Here is a 19,001-nt window from a genome sequence, read left to right as displayed (position 1 = left end):
TTGAGAGAGAGAGAGCACACATGTGCACAAGTGGGAGAGCGGCAAAAAGAGAGGGAGGGAATCCCAAGCAGGCTCCGCACTATCAGCATGGAGCCCGAAGAGGGGCTTGAACTCACAAACCATGAGATCAGGACCTGGACTGTTAACTGACTGAGCCACCCAGGTGCCCCATCAGTAATGCTTTTAAAAAGCAAATCAGAACCTGTTATTCTTCTGCGTACAACATTTCAGTGTCTTCTCACTGTACTTAGAACAAAATTCAGGTTCCCCTTTGTAGTCTAAAAGGCTGTGTGTAATGTGACACCTGCCTCCTGTCCGACCTTCCTCTCTCCTGTTCCCCTGCCCCCAGCTCCAGTGGGCCTGCTTCCTTTCCCTCCTCATGCCTGGGCCCTGCTCATTCTTCAAGTAGCCAGAAAATGGGCCCTCCTCACAGAGGCCTCCCTCGTCTTTCCTGCAGGCCTCCCACCCATTATTTTCTCATAACACCCTTTCGTTCTTCAAGGAACTGAAATCAAGTCTATGATTACAACTACCTGTTCCTCCCCCCCCTGATTACGAAGTCCGTGAGAGCAAGAATAGCGCCTGGCCTGTTTACCACTGCATACCTAATACTGTAGGCCTGCCACTCATGAAGCACTCAGCCTATTATTTCTTTAATTACAACTGCCTGAGTCCTAAAGGTGCAGAACAATTTCAGTGGTGGGTCAGGGGCATGAGAAAGGATGTCTGAGTAGAGTAGCAAGAGCAAAGTCACCAAAGGAGAGGTTACCTGGCATATTTGTAGACAAAATCAACCAGAATGTCTAGAACGTAGCATACAGTTTACTTATGGTGGTTCTGAAAACTAGCCTGGATTTTTTATGTATGCATCTCTTAAGCTAAGTTTTTTATTCCTTATTTTTCAACTGGGACAGCATTTACTAAGGGCAGTGGATAGATAGCAACTTTATTTCCAATCCTGGCTCACCTTCCCCACTGACAAGTTTTAAAAAAATGGGGAGCATTGGGGCGCCTGGGTGGCGCAGTCGGTTAAGCGTCCGACTTCAGCCAGGTCACGATCTCGCGGTCCGTGAGTTCGAGCCCCACGTCGGGCTCTGGGCTGATGGCTCAGAGCCTGGAGCCTGTTTCCGATTCTGTGTCTCCCTCTCTCTCTGCCTCTCCCCCATTCATGCTCTGTCTCTCTCTGTCTCAAATATAAATAAACATTAAAAAAATTAAAAAAAAAAAATGGGGAGCATGATCTTGTGGACATCTCCATTATCACGGGGCTCTCGTGAGGATAATGAGTGGATGTTTTAAAAGGTGTCTCTGTATTATCTGTATTCCTGAACTTATATGCACTGTCCTTTCTGTTACTTAAACTCTTTTCCTTTCTGTTTTAATCAAAACTTTGAGTTGAAAAAAATATTGTTGATGTGAAAGGCGATTTTATGCTAGAGATATATTTCTTTAAACTTTTGATTTAGGGAAGCGCAGCCCAGCCCTGACTGCCTCTTTCCCAGATCTGGACCCGTTCTCCATTCCAGCTGAGATGTTTATATTATGCACAGAGCAGCTCCTGCCTGCCTAGGACTGGTGATTAAGAGCTCAGGATAATGAAATCTGCACAGTTAAAACTTGGCTGTTGGCTACAGTTATTACGCAACTCTTAACATTTCTCTTTTGTTTCTGTCAATAATATACAATTCCCAGTTTTTCTTTCTGAGCTAACTCTTCCAACACACAAAAATTTGTTCCACTAGTATTTTTTTTAATGACCAAGTTAAATTATTTCTCAAAGTTCAGACTATATGCTTTTCTAAAGAACAAGAAAATTTAGTGGTTGTGCAATAGCATTGTTCAAACTGTCTATGAACAGCTGAATGGAACTGGAAGTACAGAGGCCTTCTCTGGCCTTAGAGTTTTGTCTTTGAGTGGACTGCTCACCACGCTTTGATTCAAAGAGCAGGCAGAACAAGAAACACAACACAGGTCATGGGAAGAGGTGGCATATTCCGATGGTGGGTGATTTGGAGCAATTAGACAATGCTTTAGTAAGATATCATAGACAAATGATAAACTTTCCCTGCCCACCCTCCCTAATATCTGAATTTCTCATGGTAGAAGAGACTCACACATTCACCTGGACGTAAAGAGTGGCTCTGTATTGGGGCGTCTGGGTGGCTCAGTCAGTTAAGCGTCCGATTTCAGCTGAGGTCATGATCTCACGGTTCATGGGTTTGAGCCCCATGTCGGGCTCTGTGCTGACAGCCCAGAACCTGAAGCCTGCTTCAGATTCTGTGTTTCCCTCTCTCTCTGCCCCTCCCCCATTTGTGCTTTGTCTCTCTCTGTCTCTCTCTCTCTCGCTCTCTTTCTCAAAAATAAGTAAACGTTAAAAAAAAAAAAAAAAGAGTGGCTCTGTACTAAAATGCACCTATCCAGAGCAAGCAAGAATGTCTTGAGTTTCATCACCCACAGTGCCTCTGAATTATTGAATTACGGAGACAGGACTCTGATGGTCATTGAGCCATAGTGAATGTGTCTGGCACTTCCTAAGAGCCTGTGTCTTAAGAGAGGAACAGGACACCAGGAAGGCCATCATCTCAAGGACTGAAAGTAGGAAAGAGTACCACCATTGGGAAGAGAAATGATTTATAAAGGAGATGAGGTCAGCTAAGTTCAGATTTGGCTATGTCACTATTCGGGTCATGGTTGTTCCTAAAAGAGGGTCACAAATAATGGGGGACCTATGGACCAGAATGAATAGTCAAAGAAAGCTTTACTAAAGTGGGGCATGGTATAGTCTTATATTCCAAGCCCTTTGGCCTACCATAGTACCCCAGAAACACTTGATGATTCATTAAGGGCATTAGATGTGCACTTTGAAGGTATAGCCACAGGAAAAATAAAAAGTTCACAAACGACCATTCTATGGTTTGCTAATATAGGAAAAATGGGGGTATATGTGTATTTGTGCTTGTGATTCATTCTCCCGGAACCATTTATGTTACAGAGGAGAAAGTAAATCAGTCTGTGTGGAGGCAGGGCAATTAGGAAAGCTTTTTAGAGGAGGTAAGATCTGAATAAGGTTTTAAGGAATGAATGAAGTTTTCCAGGCAGACAAGGAGTGTTAGAGGGTTGGCTGCAGGAATGGTATATGTTAAAGGGACTGAAGCAGCCAACGACATTTAGAATTTAGGAAACCATTTTGTGGGGCAAAAACATGCCATCATGCCATCACTGCCGTAAAAAGTTACCAAAAATGTCATGGCTTAAAACAAAACAAATGTATTATCTTATAGTTCTGGAGGTTAAAAATCTGAAATGGGTTTCATTGGGCTAAAATTAAGATGTTGGTAGGCTGCGTTCCTTCTGGAGCTCTAGGAGAAAAATCTGTCTCCTTCCTTTTTCAGCTTCTAGAGGTCACGTGCACTCCTTGTTTATGGCCCTTGGCTCCATCTTCAAAGCCAGCAATGTAACATCTTCACATATCTCTCTGACTCTGATCTCCTACCTCCTTTTTCTATATGAAAGAACCTGAGAGACTACATTGGGCCTTCCCAGACAATCCGGAATGAGCTCCTTAAAGTCAGCCGATTAGCAACCTTAATTTCATCTGCTACCCTATTTGCCCCATGCCATGTAGCAGAACGTATTCACAGATCCCAGAGATTAGGACATTAACATCCTTGAGGGACCATTATTCTGCCTCCCACACATGCAATACAAGATGCTGAGGATGATGGTGAAGAGAAAGTTGGCGTGATCCATCAACCCTAGGTAGAAAAGATCATCCAGGGGCACCCGGGTGTCTCAGTCAGTTAAGCATCCAACTTCGGCTCAGGTCATGATCTCACGGTTCATGGGTTCGAGCCCTGCATCGGGCTCTGTGCTGACAGCTCAGAGCCTAGAGCCTGCTTCGGATTCTGTGTGCATCTCTCTCTGCCCCTCCCCTGCTCGTGATAACAAATCACCCCAAAACGTACTGTACTTTCTCCTGATTCTGTAGGTTGGCTAGGTGATTCCTTAGCTGGGCTCACTCATAAAGGTTCATTCAGCTGGACAGTTGGCTGGGCTAGAGGATTCAGGTAGCCTCACATTATATGGCATCTGGTGAAGCCATCGGCAGGGCTGCTTCAGGTATTCTCACTGGGAATTCTCATCCTCTGTGGGGCTAGGCCAGCTTCCTCAGAGGACAGCCTCAAGACAGCATTCCAACAGCGTGAGGGTGGAGCTGCAGGCCTTCTGGAGACCCTGGCTCTGGAACTCACAGAGCATCACCACCACATTCTTTTGGAATGGGCCACGCAGTCACAAGGCTAGCTCAGATTCTAGAGGAAGGGAAACAGATTCTGTCTCCTGATGGGAGTTGCTGCCGCGCCCACGCTTCACCAAGCAGAGGCTGTAAAGATAGGAGTTTTACTTTGAGAGTAGGATTTTGAAACTCGACATTCGGGGGTAAAATGTTTCTGGATGACAACAATATCCAGCACGTGGCCAAGAGCATGAACGGCCCAAGCAGAGTGTGGGGAAGGTTAGGTGGAGCAGCCGAGAGGCTAGATAGTAGGATGTGTTGCCCTGTGGACGTGACAAGAAGGCTGAGCTGGTGGTGAATGTGGATCTTCAGGAGAGACCTGAAGTCCGGAAGGTGACAGTAATCACGGTGTGAGCACATGGGGCCATCATGACCACAGTCTCTAAGTTGATGGTGGGCACCAACACCCAGGGGGCAGCCACCCTGGGCCACCTCACCGAGTCCTCACTCCCCACCCACCACGTTGTCTTGTTCACTGGTCAGTTCTAAATAAACGTAACTGCTTCTGACATCCACAGTGTGCGGGTATGTCCTTCAACACTTAATGGTCAGCATCCATGTCCCGAGGATTCAGAAAAAGTATGAAATGAAGGTCAGGTCAGTTTTGAGTAAGATTACAAAGCTGCCGTGGTAATAGGTTACCAGTGTCAGTCCTTTCTAGCTCTTTCTTTTATACTTTCTTTGTTTCCTCAGATTTGTATCTAAAGGCAAAAGAGTATCTGCACTGATCGGCACGGTTCATGGTGGTGAAATTTATTAACAGTGTTAAAGGAATAATATTTATTGCTCTCATTCTAGGTAAATGAAAGTCAGAAACCAGATAGTCATTAACCAGATGGTCCTAAGAGCTCACTCAACTGTAAGAGTGCTAAATATGAATAAATTAGAGCCCATAACAAGTAAAGAAGGATAATATTGCATATTTTTATAATTATCATAACTTTATTTATAAAGGATGAACAATCAGTTTATAATACATGTGTAGCATGGCTTTGCATGCTTGGCTGTGACTTCTTACACTTAAAATAATTTTTAGATTACCACAAAATCAAATTTATACCCCAAAGAAAAGATTTTCAGTATTTGGAATCCAGAAAACCCTTCCTGGAAATTCCACGTCTGCAGTGAGTGAGCTGGGCTACGAGTGTTTAATTCTGCCCTGCCTTTCACTTCCCTTCCATGTTGTCCCCTTTGTACAGGGTTTAGCACCTTTGGCAGTCACTTGGGTTTTGAGCAGATTGCTAGAGATTAGAGGACCCATGGATGTTATTCTCACCCTTGACACAGAAATTCTTTTCAGAGCTGTGCATGAGGTGTGTCTATAAATAAGTAACGATAGTTTTGTAATCATAGCCTTAATATAAAAGCAGGAGAGCTTTCATCCCCTTCAAAGTAGTCTTGTGTAAAAGCTACACAGCTCTTCCACCAATGCTGTCATGATTCAAATTATTTGGGGGGTTCCTTCAGGGGGCTGCTCTCAAAGCTAGTTTGCAATCTGACAAGAAAACCAACTGTGTGTTTTGTGTGTGTCTATTTCAGTTTTGACTAAATCCAAACGTTCCCCCGAATTTTAAGGATTGGCTCTCCATGGCTTTTATCCATCTAAAAAAATAAAATTCACTTTCAAAAGAGTAAGATTTTCCACCACTTAGGATGATCAAAATAATGTACCTTAGTTTCCAGAGTTGTGAAGCTCCAAACAGATCCTGTTTTTCTGACACAGGGTATATACCCTACAGTAATATCACCAGAAACATATCAAATTTCTTATCCACAACAAGTGTTACCATTTTTTATCCTAGAAGCTAGAAATGCCCCAGGAAAATATTTCTAACCTACCTTTCCAATTCTATTATTGCTTAGCTAACTGTGTCCAACTCCCACCCAGAAGTTTCCCTGCCTTCTTGATGCAAAGTCAGCTCTGCTCCTTCTTGCATTTATGCTTGTTTTTCACTGAATTACTCTGTGATTGCTCTACTGAAATTCGTCCTTCGTATAGATCTTCGTGGTTATTAAGTTTATGATTTCACGGCTAATCCTGGGCTTCCCCTGACTGTTTTGTTGTCCCCTCAAGGCACTCAACTCACCTTCAGCACCACGATTAGAATCCTGGGAGTCATGGGTGTGTCAGGTACATCAGTCAGTTAGTTCACCAAATCCTCACTACTTTAGGAGCCTGGTACTATAGTTCCCACTTAACAGGTGCGGAAGCTATGGCTGAAAGTGCAAATGTCTTGTCCAGTGACAAAATGGCTGGAAAATGGGGAGAGTAGGATTCAAAGTCACATCTCCTCTAAGGCTGAGATTTCTCAACCTCAGCACTGTGACCGTTGGGCCCCAATTACTCAGCATCGTGGGACCTGTACCTTGTATTATAGTATGTTTCGAAACATCTCTGGCCTCTCCCCCAACCCCATTGTGACAGCCAAAGATGTCTGCAGACTTTGCTAAATGTTCTCTGGCAGGTATTAAAGGACCACTGATCTGATGCCAAAGTCAGGCTTTTGCCACGTTAGACTATGAAATAGGGAACTAATAAAACCATAGACTAGAAATTAGAAGAGATCAATTTGAGGAGTCACCACCTGTGGGTGATCATCAGAATTGGAGTTTTTCTTAAGCCTCTCTTTCTCCACCCAAGACCTTCAGAATCTACATTTGCTGGTGGGCACAGATATCTATTTTAAGCCTCTCTATGGTGTGTAAACCACAGACAGGATCCTGAGACCAGATCCTGACCTCACCACACATCTGTTGTTTGAATCACTCCACTCAAGTCTTGCCAAATAGTCTGTAGTCTCGGGTTCAACACCTCCTGTTATGGTGTTACAGGAGATAGTCTCATGTTCAGATGGTCCTAACTGGGAAAAAGTATTCATTCTATTTCATATTCTTTCTTCTGTCTCTCCTTCTGTACTCTTAATATCATATTATCCAAATTATCATTTTTCTCAAATCAGTTGAATTAAACAAACACTTACCGAGCCCCAGTTATGTATCAGGCCCTACTCTGAGCAGTTTCTTTACCAATATGACCACTAAAACCATTATTGGCTCATTAAAAGTGACCATCTAACCAGTTTTCTCCTTTTAACAGTTACTTCCTCAGAGTGCCTGGGTGGCTCGGTTGCTTAAGCATGCTACCCGTAGATCTCAGCTCAGGTCTTGATCTCAGGGTCTTGAGTTCAAGCCCTGTGTTGGGCTCTGCACTGGGTGTGAAGCCTACTTTAAAAACAAAATTAAAAAACAGTAGACTTCTTCAAAAGGGCAATTATAATTCATTAAAACCTTAGAATCTTCCATGGTTGGCCAGCCATCCAGCTGCTGCCAAGAAGCAGTCTGCTCTGCGTTTTATGGAGGTTCCTGACCCCCCCGGGGAAGCACAGCTCATGACAGCTTTTTCTCTTCCTCTTGACCCCTCACTCAGCAACTCTCTTAAACCTTTCTTGATGCTTTCAGGGAGATTCCAAACTAGCTCCTCATCCTGGTAAAATCATTCTTCACCATATGCTCCAGATTTCTTAATGAAAACACAGAGAGAAAGAGAATTAAAAAAAAAATACATTGCTTTATGGTGCCCCTTTTAAGAATATCGTTTTTATGAATTTGATTCATAAAATTCAAATTCATAAAATTTATGAATTTGATTCATAAAATTCAAAATTCAAAAAATAAAAATTCAGTTGGACTGTTGACTCATCTTTAAAGCAGGCTAATCCTCTCTGCTTGCACTTTTGAGCCTCCCCTAAGTCACCATGATGGTGTAGAGCCTGCAGGAAACTGCTTTTCGGATAGAGAGATTGGCTCGTTGGGAGATTGAGATGGCATGGTCACTAATATTGCCAAGGTGGCTCGTGCCCCAGTGTCTGAGGTTAAACCTGCAGGTGACCAGTGTCTTTAGTGGATCAACATGAGTAGCTAGTGAGCTATAAATGTGTGCCAGCACTCTCATTTGCCTGGATGGATTTTCAGTAGGCAGGTTGTGTTTAGAGAAAACCAAGGAGAAAATAACATGTTAACCGGCATAAACCGTTTGGGGTCAAAATAACAAGCCGGCGGTGTTTTTGCACTTGTGTGAGACATAAATAGAAAACTTGAGTTTCACTTAGGCTTAGTATGAAGTTCCAAACCTCTCGCTTATGCCTGGGCACTTCCGAAGAAGAGCCCAGACAAAGGGGAAACGGCCTGAACCCCTCTCCCCTGTGATTGCTCTGTAACTCTCTTCTTCCAGAGTTTTATAAATGGACACTGACATGGACTACGAAAGACCCAACGTTGAAACCATCAAGTGTGTGGTCGTGGGAGACAACGCTGTGGGGAAGACGCGCTTGATCTGTGCCAGAGCGTGTAACACAACGCTAACGCAGTATCAGCTGCTGGCCACCCACGTGCCTACCGTGTGGGCGATTGACCAGTACCGAGTGTGCCAGGAGGTAAGACGTACAGAGTTTCTTTAGACTCCTAAGGGCACATCACTGCTATTGCCAGTCCGGATTTGATGGCACATCCCCTGCTATTGCCAGGGAGTACGGGTAACTTGTGCATGCGAAAGAAAGCTTATGTGTTTAGTGCCACAAGAGAAAACAAAAGTAAAACGCAAACTCGGGCGTATGGCTGCGGTTTCTTGAATGAGGAGGGTTTGGGTCATGTGATTCCAGAAAGAGAATTAGGACTTAGCTCAAGTCCTGTTAGATGCAATGACAAAACTAAAGGCAGGTGGGTCAAGTGAGCCTTGAGGTGTGCTGACCTAGACATCCTTCTCCTGAGGAGCCTCTGAGTGACACTGAGCAGGACTGCACTCTCTCTCCTGCAGGTCCTGGAGCGTTCCCGGGATGTTGTTGATGAAGTGAGCGTTTCTCTCAGGCTTTGGGATACTTTTGGCGATCATCACAAAGACAGGCGTTTTGCATATGGCAGGTAAACCAAGACCAGTGTAGTGTGTTTGTACCTGAATACAATTTCCTTTTCCAAACCTGCAGCTGCTTCATAAAGCAACAAAAGCCACGTCACATGGCCTTGAAATGTGTTGGATTCTGCGCTGTGTTTAAGAAAAAAGAAAAAAAATGTGGAATTGTTTTCTGATGTCAAGAAAAGCAGTCTGCCTTGACGCTAGGTCCCTCCCAGGAAGTCCCTCATTTGAAACAACCAGCGTTAGTCAAACTGGGACGTTAGCTAGAGGTTTCTGGTGTGCCCTCCGGCCCTGGCTGCTTTGATGGCAGGTTTCCTGAATGGTACTTTATTTACCTTTTGCTAAAATGTTTTAAGTTATTTCAGCACTCTGCCACCCCACTTCAGAAGGTCTCTTTGGTCTTTTCCTGACCACATTAGCAGAGTCTCATGTTTTTCGCTTTGGGCTTTGTTATCTGAAAGTCTATTATTTTTATTTGAAGGTCGTTTTTGAAAAGAAAGAAAAATATCTCTGAAATCCTTCACAAGGCACGTTTCCAAAATGAACTGAAGCACTAATGTGTATTTTACGTTAAAAATCAAGCAAAATTCCAGAAGAAGGAAAAATCAAGTGAAATCCCTGTAGTAAATCTAGAAGGACATTAATAAGACTAGGAACATGGTCAAATTGCCTTAGAATATTCAGCAACTTCTTCTTGCCACCATAACTTAATGTCTTTCTCTCAATGAATGTGTTATAAGCTATCAAAACCCAGATAAAGAGATTTTCTTACCTCTTAATTGTAAATTAACACATTTTATCGTAAGTTTAGAATTTAGGTGTCATGAATCAGTTGTCCCTCGTTAACCTCAAATGTCCTGTTACCTCGCAGGATTGGATTAGGCAGATACTCCAACCACATGAGTTACTCCTTGGCGTTGAGATCATCATTTCTGAAAGCACCTCTAGTCCTTTTTTTTTTTTTCTAATGTTTATTCAGTTTTGAGAGACGGAGCACAAGCGGGGGTGGGCAGAGAGAGAGAGAGAGAGAGAGACAGCATCCAAAGCAGGCTCCAGGCTCCAAGCTATCAGCACAGAGCCTGATGTGGGGCTCGAACCCATGAACCGTGAGATCATGACCTGAGCTGAAGTCAGACACCCAACGTACTCAGCCACCTGGGAGCCCCGCACATTTCTCCAAGCCGGTGGCTCTCTAAGGCTCTGAGCAGACTTTTATTGGCATTTATCCAAGTGGTCTGAGCTACTCAATAAACTGCTGAAAGGGTTTGCCCTATTCCTAAGAAGTTGTTCACACCCTGAGAGAATCTGCCACTTCGACCAGGATGTTAGTGGGAACTCAGAAAAGGGCATCTGGGAAGTAAAACATCGATGTTAATGTCCCCTTGGTAATGAGGACTTTTGAGGTTAATTTCCAGAGTTGTAGATACTTTTCCTCTCCTTGAAAATCCTGTTTTATCATTTCTTTTCTTTCCGTGGTGTTCTTGATTATTATATTAGTTGCCACTTTGTGGTTTTTCTTTTGTCCTGTTATTCCACACATACAAACAATAATAGTAAAGTGCCATTTAAGGACCATGCAGTTGGATTTGTAATATCTAAAGCATCATAAAATGATGACTTTAAGCAAAGTAAGGATGGATGTGATAGATTTCTGTGGACATTTTGCACCCTCACTTCCAAACAGCTGTCCGAAGATGATGGGCCTATTGATGAGCTTACTGAAGGTTTTGGGTTTAGCTGCTCTGGACTGTTTCATGTTGCCACTGGAATGTTACACAGCTGAAAAGAACGAGTTTTAACTTGGCCCCGAGTTTTACTTGGTTTAATGTAACGCTTATCTTTGGGTAATACAAGGGCTGCTTCACTGTCATGTGAGATTCCTGCTTAGGATTGATTTAATGGCATGATGGCCTTCATAGATCTCACACTGACAGGCATCCACACTGGGCCTTGTCCAGGTCCTGATGTATCTGGAGTCACTTCACCACGTGTCATGCCTGTGTTTGTTTATGCCCAACAAAAATAGGCTGCTCTTTCATGTGACTGCATCAGTTCAGACTGCATTGTTCTGCTCCCTTGTCTGTAAAGCTCGGTTCTATCAGCTGTAACCTGTTCCTCCTTTGATGGAAACAGGATGTGTTTTCCAAGCCAAGTTTGATTCTCCGAATGACACAGAAGGGCTTCAGGAAACACTCCCATGTTTCTGGCCCAGCTGTCCGTGGGCCTCACTTTATATGCATGTTTGTACCTTGTATTTCCTCTGTCCTCTCCAGTTCTCCACAGCCTCACAGGTGTCCTGCCACGGACCGCACTACTGGTAAAGAACAAAAAGCAGAGCTGTTCTGCCTCAGCCTCCAGCATCTTTCTGTAAATGCTAAATATTATGCAATTCCACATTGATGTAACACCAAAAAATTGCATTTTGTGGATAAGTCTGATGGTAATAGGAGTGCCTTTTACTTGGTATAGGGTTCTGGCCACTGTATTTCATTGCTTTGCAAGAGCTGATCAATTTCTTGATGACTTCCATTTTTAGCTTTGTGTCATTCACGAAGGAAAAAAACCTAATTACAATTTCTGACAATCCATTTGGTTTGCAAACCTGCTTTTTGACAGATGTTTTTTACTGTACTTGGTGTGAATGACAAATCAGTGGGATGTGATATATTCTTTTTTTTTTTTTAATTTTTTTTTTCAACGTTTATTTATTTTTGGGACAGAGAGAGACAGAGCATGAATGGGGGAGGGGCAGAGAGAGAGGAAGACACAGAATCGGAAACAGGCTCCAGGCTCCGAGCCATCCGCCCAGAGCCTGACGCGGGGCTCGAACTCACGGACCGCGAGATCGTGACCTGGCTGAAGTCGGACGCTTAACCGACTGCGCCACCCAGGCGCCCCATGTGATATATTCTTTATACCTGGATGTATTTGGAACCTTTTTAAAATAATTCCTGTGATTCTTTTGGTGACAGTGAGAGAAACCAGAGCCTTACCAAGATGCCTTAGGCCTTGTCTTTGGTGTCTTCTGCCCCTAAGGACCACAGTGGTTAATAAGTTGTCCCCTCACACACTGTCGGTGTGGACAGGCTCCACTTGCAGTGTGGATCCTGTGGGCCACAGTGGTGTCGGTCTGCCTACTGGAATTTGTATAACTATAAGCAGAAGGGCGTTAATCTTTCACCCCATTTTTCAACCAACTGGAATAATAGCTCCAATTTATCAAAGGCTTATATGTGCCAGTCAAAATATTAGGTGCCTTGCCAACATTATTTCAGTTAATCCTTTCAGGAACCCTAGAAGGCAGAGATTATCTCCATGTTACAGGGGAGGACAGAGCCGAGTTCTTTTACTCCCGTAACTTGCCCAAGAGTGAGTTTCAGAGGCAGATTCCAACCCACCTCTGCCTGAATCCCAGCCCCCACTCTTTCTTCTGTACCAAGCTACCTCAGCCTCATTTTATCAACATTTATTTATTTTGGGGACAGAGAGAGACAGAGCATGAACAGGGGAGGGGCAGAGAGAGAGGGAGACACAGAATCGGAAACAGGCTCCAGGCTCTGAGCCATCAGCCCAGAGCCTGATGTGGGGCTCGAACTCACGGACCGCGAGATCGTGACCTGGCTGAAGTCGGACGCTTTAACCGACTGCGCCACCCAGGCGCCCCTCTCAGCCTCATTTTAAACAGATGCGGCTGCAACCCACCCCCACATTGACGAGCTGGGTGTCTCTTTGCTCTTCTGTATTTGTGCGAAGGCTTAGAACTAGAAGAGGCCTCACAAGGTCATCTAGGTGACCCCTTTTCTTCAGGAAGGGAAATCATCCATCCAAGAAAAAATGTTGAGTACGGGAGTCCTTCTGTGGATGGAGAAGGAAGGTGGCACAGCAGCCTCAGCACCACTTAACACATTTAGAATCCGTCAAACCCTGTCTTGTCTGGAGTGAATGACTCCAACTCTCGCAGCCTTTCTTCCCACCACCTACTTTCTATCCACTTTGGATGAACTTTTTCTGGCTCTTTTAAAATATCAAGAACAAAACTATACCTAGTAACCAGGACTGTGATCAACTGCCCTTTTTTGGCAAGAAAACAGCCTCTTTTTAAAGTGGCGGTGGGGGTGGGGGGGTGTGGGGTTGGGGCTGGGTGGCTCAGTTTGTTGAGCATCTGAGTCTTGACTTTGGCTCAGGTCATGATCCCAGGGTCATGGGATCGAGCCCCGCATCAGGCTCCACGCTGAGCATAGAGCCTGCTTAAGATTCTCCCTCTCTCTCCCTCTCCCCTCCTCACACACACACTCTCTCTCTCCCTCTCTAAAATAATAAAGGGGTATCACTCTCGATTTTTCTCTCAAACTATTATAAGAATGAAATGTTCACAATTAGGCACTAAAAAGGGAGACAAGGAGGGTGGGCTCTGCCTTTCAACAGGATATCTGGGCCCCTGTCCCTCTCGTATAGTCACCCCACACGTAAATAATTACAAATTTTATGTTTCCTTTCCTTGAAAACCTCCAGCATTGATCTGTCTCAGGATCAGATAACCTTCAAACACATCATAAAGCTTGTGGCACTGAAGGTGGTGATAACAACAGCTACAATTTAATCAAGGCCGGGCCTGTGCCTGATGTCCACCACTTCATTCTTGTGGTGACCCTGCAAAGTAGGCTCATTTCACAGTTGAGCAAACAGGCACAGAAAGGGGCCAAGGTCAGTCAGCTAGGAAAGAGTAGAACTGAACTTTTCCTGCTAGTTCTGTCGGACTCCAGAACCCATACCTTCCCTTTCCACAGTGCTGTCATGGCTGGTGATGATGGCTGATGACAAGCTTACCTTAAATTTATCCCTAGTCCAGTCTAATTTGTATGCTGTTCTATGTGGACAGTGAAGACACTGAAGACCAGTATTCTCCATCTGTCACCAGCTCTAGTATGCCATTGTGCCTCGTAAATTCTTTAATACATAACAAATAGCTTAATTCTTTGTATAGCTAAACATGAGTGCTTTCATTTTCATTAAAAATAATACATCCAAGTGAACTTTCTGAGAGTGAGTAGGAGCCTTGGGTCCTTTATATGGCATGCTTTCCCCTAAAAAAGTGAACTTAAACATGCCCTTACACCCCACAGTTTCTGGGCATATTTTCTGTTCAGTTGGAACTCATTTATTAATACAGATTATTTTCACACGCGGATTTTTCTCAAATGTTAGCTCCTATGAGAAGTGCAGTATGTGTTTTAAATGATAATATTAATCAGAGCCATGGTTTCTGTGTGTCTATTTAGATAGGTCTAGTTTCATGCTGAAGGCACATGTAATCAGATACACCATGAATACATCCCATTTTGAATGCTTGGTTGAGGCTCTTTTAAAAATTCAGGACTATGGGTGACCAGTGTTTATGTGTTTGTCTGGGATTGGCTGTACTTGTGGTTAATGGCAAGGGGAAAAGTAGGAAATGTCTAATGTGTCCAGATAGGGTGCTTTGAATGAGCTCTTCTTGTCCCTGGCACATTATAAATGCTGGGCCAGAAGTAACATTCTAATGACAATTTCAGGACAGCAAAAAGCCTGTTGGACAGTAAAATATATCAGGTGGAGGTGAGCCTAGGCCAGGACTAGGCTGAGGCAATAGGGCACTCACATTGGGCATAAAATATAAATAGTAATAACTTTTAAAAGATAGGATCACTAATTTTTTCTTTCTGCTTCAAACTCAGTATGGCTCAGTATGGCAAGGTTACTGGTCCTGACTTTATTTAATATTTTGGTATTTTGTTCACCAGGGATTTATTTTGCCTTAATTTTGTTTTTTGTTTGTTTGTTGTTTTTTTAATATTGGGCACCTGGATTATGTAGTTTTTTGGCACCTCATTGAATTTTGCACCTGTGTTAAAGGAGTCCTACTCACTCACAGGACTGTCTTCGCTAGAGTCCTGACCCCCATGGTAGACTTGAAAAGGAGGAAAGTTCACAATGCATGTACTATATGGAAAAGTAACTCAAACCACGCTTCTAAATGTGGGCACAATGGGATCTAGGAAAATTATTGCAACCTTTGTCCTAAAGTCCTGTGTCCTGCTGTGGCCTAAAGGTTTGCCCAGGTTATAGAAAACTGTAGAAAGACCAGGGCACTTGGGTGGCTCGGTCGGTTAAGCATCCGACTTTGGCTCAGATCATGATCTCGTGGTCCGTAGTTTTGAGCCCCGTGTCGGGCTCTGTGCTGACAGCTCAGAGACTGGAGCCTGCTTCAGAGTCTGTGTCTCCCTCACTCTCTGCCCCTCCCCCACTCACGCTCTGTTTCTCTCTGTCTCTCAAAAATGAATAAATGTTAAAAAAAAAAATGTAGAGAAAAAAACAATAGAAAGACTTAGAGGAATAAGTAGCTAGACCCAGAAACAGGAACCGTTGTTCCCTAAAAGGTTGAACTAAATTGCAGGCTTAAGTATGCCCGCATATGCTGTCTATTCTGATGTCAGAGTTCTAGGGAGAGGTAAATCAGCACATTTTAGCCAGTCCCTGGATGATTATAAAGCAGGTGGTCCTCAAGGCATGCTTTGGTAAGCACTACTGTGGAATCATCATGATTATCATGCTCTTTACTGAACCTCAGCCAAAAGGGAAGAATCTCTTAAAGATTAGAGACAAAGCTTTTAAGTGAAGGAAACCAGAGGAAAGGAACACATACTGTGTGATATCACGTCTATAAAATTCCGGAAAATGCAATCCATGGTGATAGAAAGTAGATCACTGGTTGCCTGGGAAAGAGGACGAAGAGGGAGGGATGGATTGCAAAGGGACACAGGAAACTTTGGAGGTGATGGAAATGTTCATGATTTTGATAGGGATGATAGTATTGGGGTGCGTACGTAAGTCAAAACTAATCAGACCGAACACTTTAAGTCTGCAAAGTTTATTGTATTTAAATTGTATCTCAATATTTTTTAAGTACAAGTATTTTTATGAACAAAAAAAGTCTATTATGTCTGAGGAAATGTATGTGGTAGACAGCATATGTTTTAATTTATAGAATTTAGAGTTAATCCTCACTGAAATACAAATTATTTGTGTGCACTTAGGGTGGGAAATGGGACAAGATCCTTAATAGAAGAGTATGGGAAACAGGATGGTCTTGAATCTCAAGGCTCAATAATGAAACACTATCAAATTGTCCCCAAATCATGCTGATTCCCTTTTCCTAGAGATAAGCCCTCAGCTGTGTGGATCAGAGTCTGACCAAGTGGCCTGTGTCTTCGGCTGTGGTTATGTTTGTATCTTTTTCTAAAAAGATACATTGGACCAGGTATCCTGTGATAGCTGACCCCACAGTTCCCTGAAAGTTTTCTATTTCTCTGTTTCCCCATCAAATAGTAACCGTGTGGTCTTTTGTAGTTGGTTCATTCTGGAACTGGAGGGTGCAATGAGAACCTGTGGGAATGTACAGATGACCTTGTCTGTTTTGTGCTCATTCACCTTAGCTGAGAATCAGGTGCAGAGCTGGACGAGAAGTGTCCTTTCCCTGGGTGAGGTAGCTGCACGTTGGATATGAGGCTCCACTCCGGTTTGTTTCTCTGGACTGAGTCCCAGCCTGCCTGTCCAACCTCCTGTCTTGCTCCAGATATAACCCGATATTTTAATTGTGTATGGTCTGTAGCCTCTAGGCCCACAAATGTGCATTACACCTGCATAGAAATTATACTCCCACCTGCCTATTCTTTACCTACTTAATTACCACAACTATTCTAAGACTTTAGAATAAGAGGCACAAATTCCCAGAAGTCCCCTCCATACTCTCCCCCAACTCCCTGTTACCTTCAGGATCCAGGTGAAATGTCCCTCCTTATGTTCCTCAGGACTCCTTGGCAAATCCCTCTCATCACTATGATCACACACTTGAAAGTTGGCTCCTTCATCATCTTCTTCAGTTGCCCTTATGCTATGACTCCTACTATCTGTAGAACAAGAATTTTGTCTGTCTGCCCTATGCGTGGGCGTGGCACATAGTAAGAGTTTAATGAATGTTAGTTGAATGAGTGCATGAATCTGTCCATCAGTCTTGTACATGGTAGGCTCTTCTAAGGCATTTACAAGGAAATGCCATTGTAACAAACTCCAAACTATTTCACTAGGTTGAATTTTGTGTTTGCATTTTTATAGTAAGAATCACAAATCATGTACCTATGTGAAAGTGACAAAGACAGAAAACACTGGTGCCTAACCTCTCCTTAATGAATGAGCAAATGAAAAGATGAGCTAGGAGATGAGCTAGACCAGGAGAAAAAGAATGGAGGTACACTGACCCACACCCTGAAACCCACCTTTTCTCCACAAATATTTTTAGATTTGTGAATTATTTTTGTAAAGCCTTGTTTGAAGGAGTATTCCTTTTTTCTTTTTTAATATGAAATTTATTGTCAAATGGGTTTCTATACAACACCCAGTGTTCATCCCAACAGGTGCCCTCTTAAATAGAAAATTACTTATGTCAATACTAACGATTTTCCAGTTGTAAGGTTGTTTGTCCTCTTAGTGTCATTTCCAAGATCCTTATAAGAATCATATTTTAGGGGCACCTGGGTGGTTCAGTCAGTTAAGCGTCTGACTTTGGTTCAGGTCATGATCTCATAGTTCAGTTTGTGGGATTGAGCCCCACATTGGGCTCTGTACTAAGAGTTCAGAGCCTGGAGTCTGTTTTGGATTCTGTGTCTCCCTCTCTCTCTGTGCCTACCCTACTCGTTCTCTCTCTCTCTCTCTCTCTCTCTCTCTCTCTCTCTCAAAGGTAAATACTGAAAAAGCTTTTTTAAATAATCATATTTTTAAATTTATTTATTTATTTATGTATTTATTTATTTTAAATTCATTTGCCCAAAGATGAGGGCAGTGAGGAGAAAAATTGAAGGTGGATTATTACTGCTTTGTGCTTAACCAAAACAAATAAACAAAAATGCATCAGACTAAATGCATAGAAAGGATTCAAAAACTTAAATGTGGTGGAGATTTGTAGATTGTGCACTAAAACACCCAAACAAGATTTCCGTGATGCCAGATCATCCGGCAGACAGAAAACATGCCGTGCTCTGTACCACCCTCAGCCTACTGTCCTGCACTGTCCTTCCTGCTCTGAACTGCTACATCTCATATTGTGACCGGAAGACAAAACATCAGAAAGCTGGAATTTCTTTGTCCAACTGAGCCCTGGCCCCAGGATGAATCTGTCCTTGAGAAACAACAGTGCCAAATGAGATAGCAACAGGACTTGATTGATGAGTGGGGTCACTCGTGTTCCAGGACCTAGACAGATGCTGGCTGCTGCCCAAACACTGGTCACATGACTAGGAAAAACTGTCCATTGTGGCAGCCCAGAAAAGCATTGATGGCCTCAAAAGGTGCCATAGAGACATGAATAATGAGGCCACTGGAATAGGTAAGGAGAATAGGACATACACATTGTTCAGTATATTAACGTCTTGTGTTCTGCCTTCTTACTACCTTTTTTTCTATTACTACTTAATAACTGCAAGCTTGACCAGTTGGGTCAAATAATAGCTAAGTGTGTTAACTTTTCATCAGTTTGTGATGTTTCTATACTATAACATTCTGATGAGGAAATATATTTCAGCACTACAGTTTTCCCTTTTACATTAGGTGGTAAGAAAAAAGAGACTGTTGAGTAATTCTGCAGTGTCTTCCGAGGATGATTCTGTTACTAGCTTTCAGCAGTTGTATTTCAGTTAACGACATGAGCTGGTACACCAAAAGGAAAACATCTCATGATGAGGATGTTCCTCAATTCTTATTGGCTAC

At 43.2% G+C, this 19,001-nt stretch overlaps 1 protein-coding gene across 3 annotated transcripts in view; it reads left to right on the top strand.

The window, feature by feature from the left end:
* The window catches only part of RHOBTB1 (Rho related BTB domain containing 1), a 124,656-nt gene that overhangs the window by 77,153 nt on the left and 28,502 nt on the right, over window positions 1-19,001 (top strand). For all 3 annotated transcript variants that reach the window (XM_047072819.1, XM_047072817.1, XM_047072818.1), the window contains 2 exons: window positions 8,526-8,727; window positions 9,108-9,211. In XM_047072819.1, the coding sequence (XP_046928775.1) occupies window positions 8,536-8,727; window positions 9,108-9,211 (296 nt within the window). In that variant the 5' untranslated portion in view covers window positions 8,526-8,535. The remainder of the gene's footprint in view (window positions 1-8,525; window positions 8,728-9,107; window positions 9,212-19,001) is intronic.

The sequence above is a fragment of the Lynx rufus genome, unplaced genomic scaffold (genome assembly GCF_022079265.1).
Source record: "Lynx rufus isolate CCGP_SWC_20201006 ecotype Redwood Valley unplaced genomic scaffold, mLynRuf1.p SCAF_11, whole genome shotgun sequence".
Classification (NCBI taxonomy): Eukaryota; Metazoa; Chordata; class Mammalia; order Carnivora; family Felidae; genus Lynx; species Lynx rufus.
This window is presented reverse-complemented; position numbering and strand designations above follow the sequence as displayed.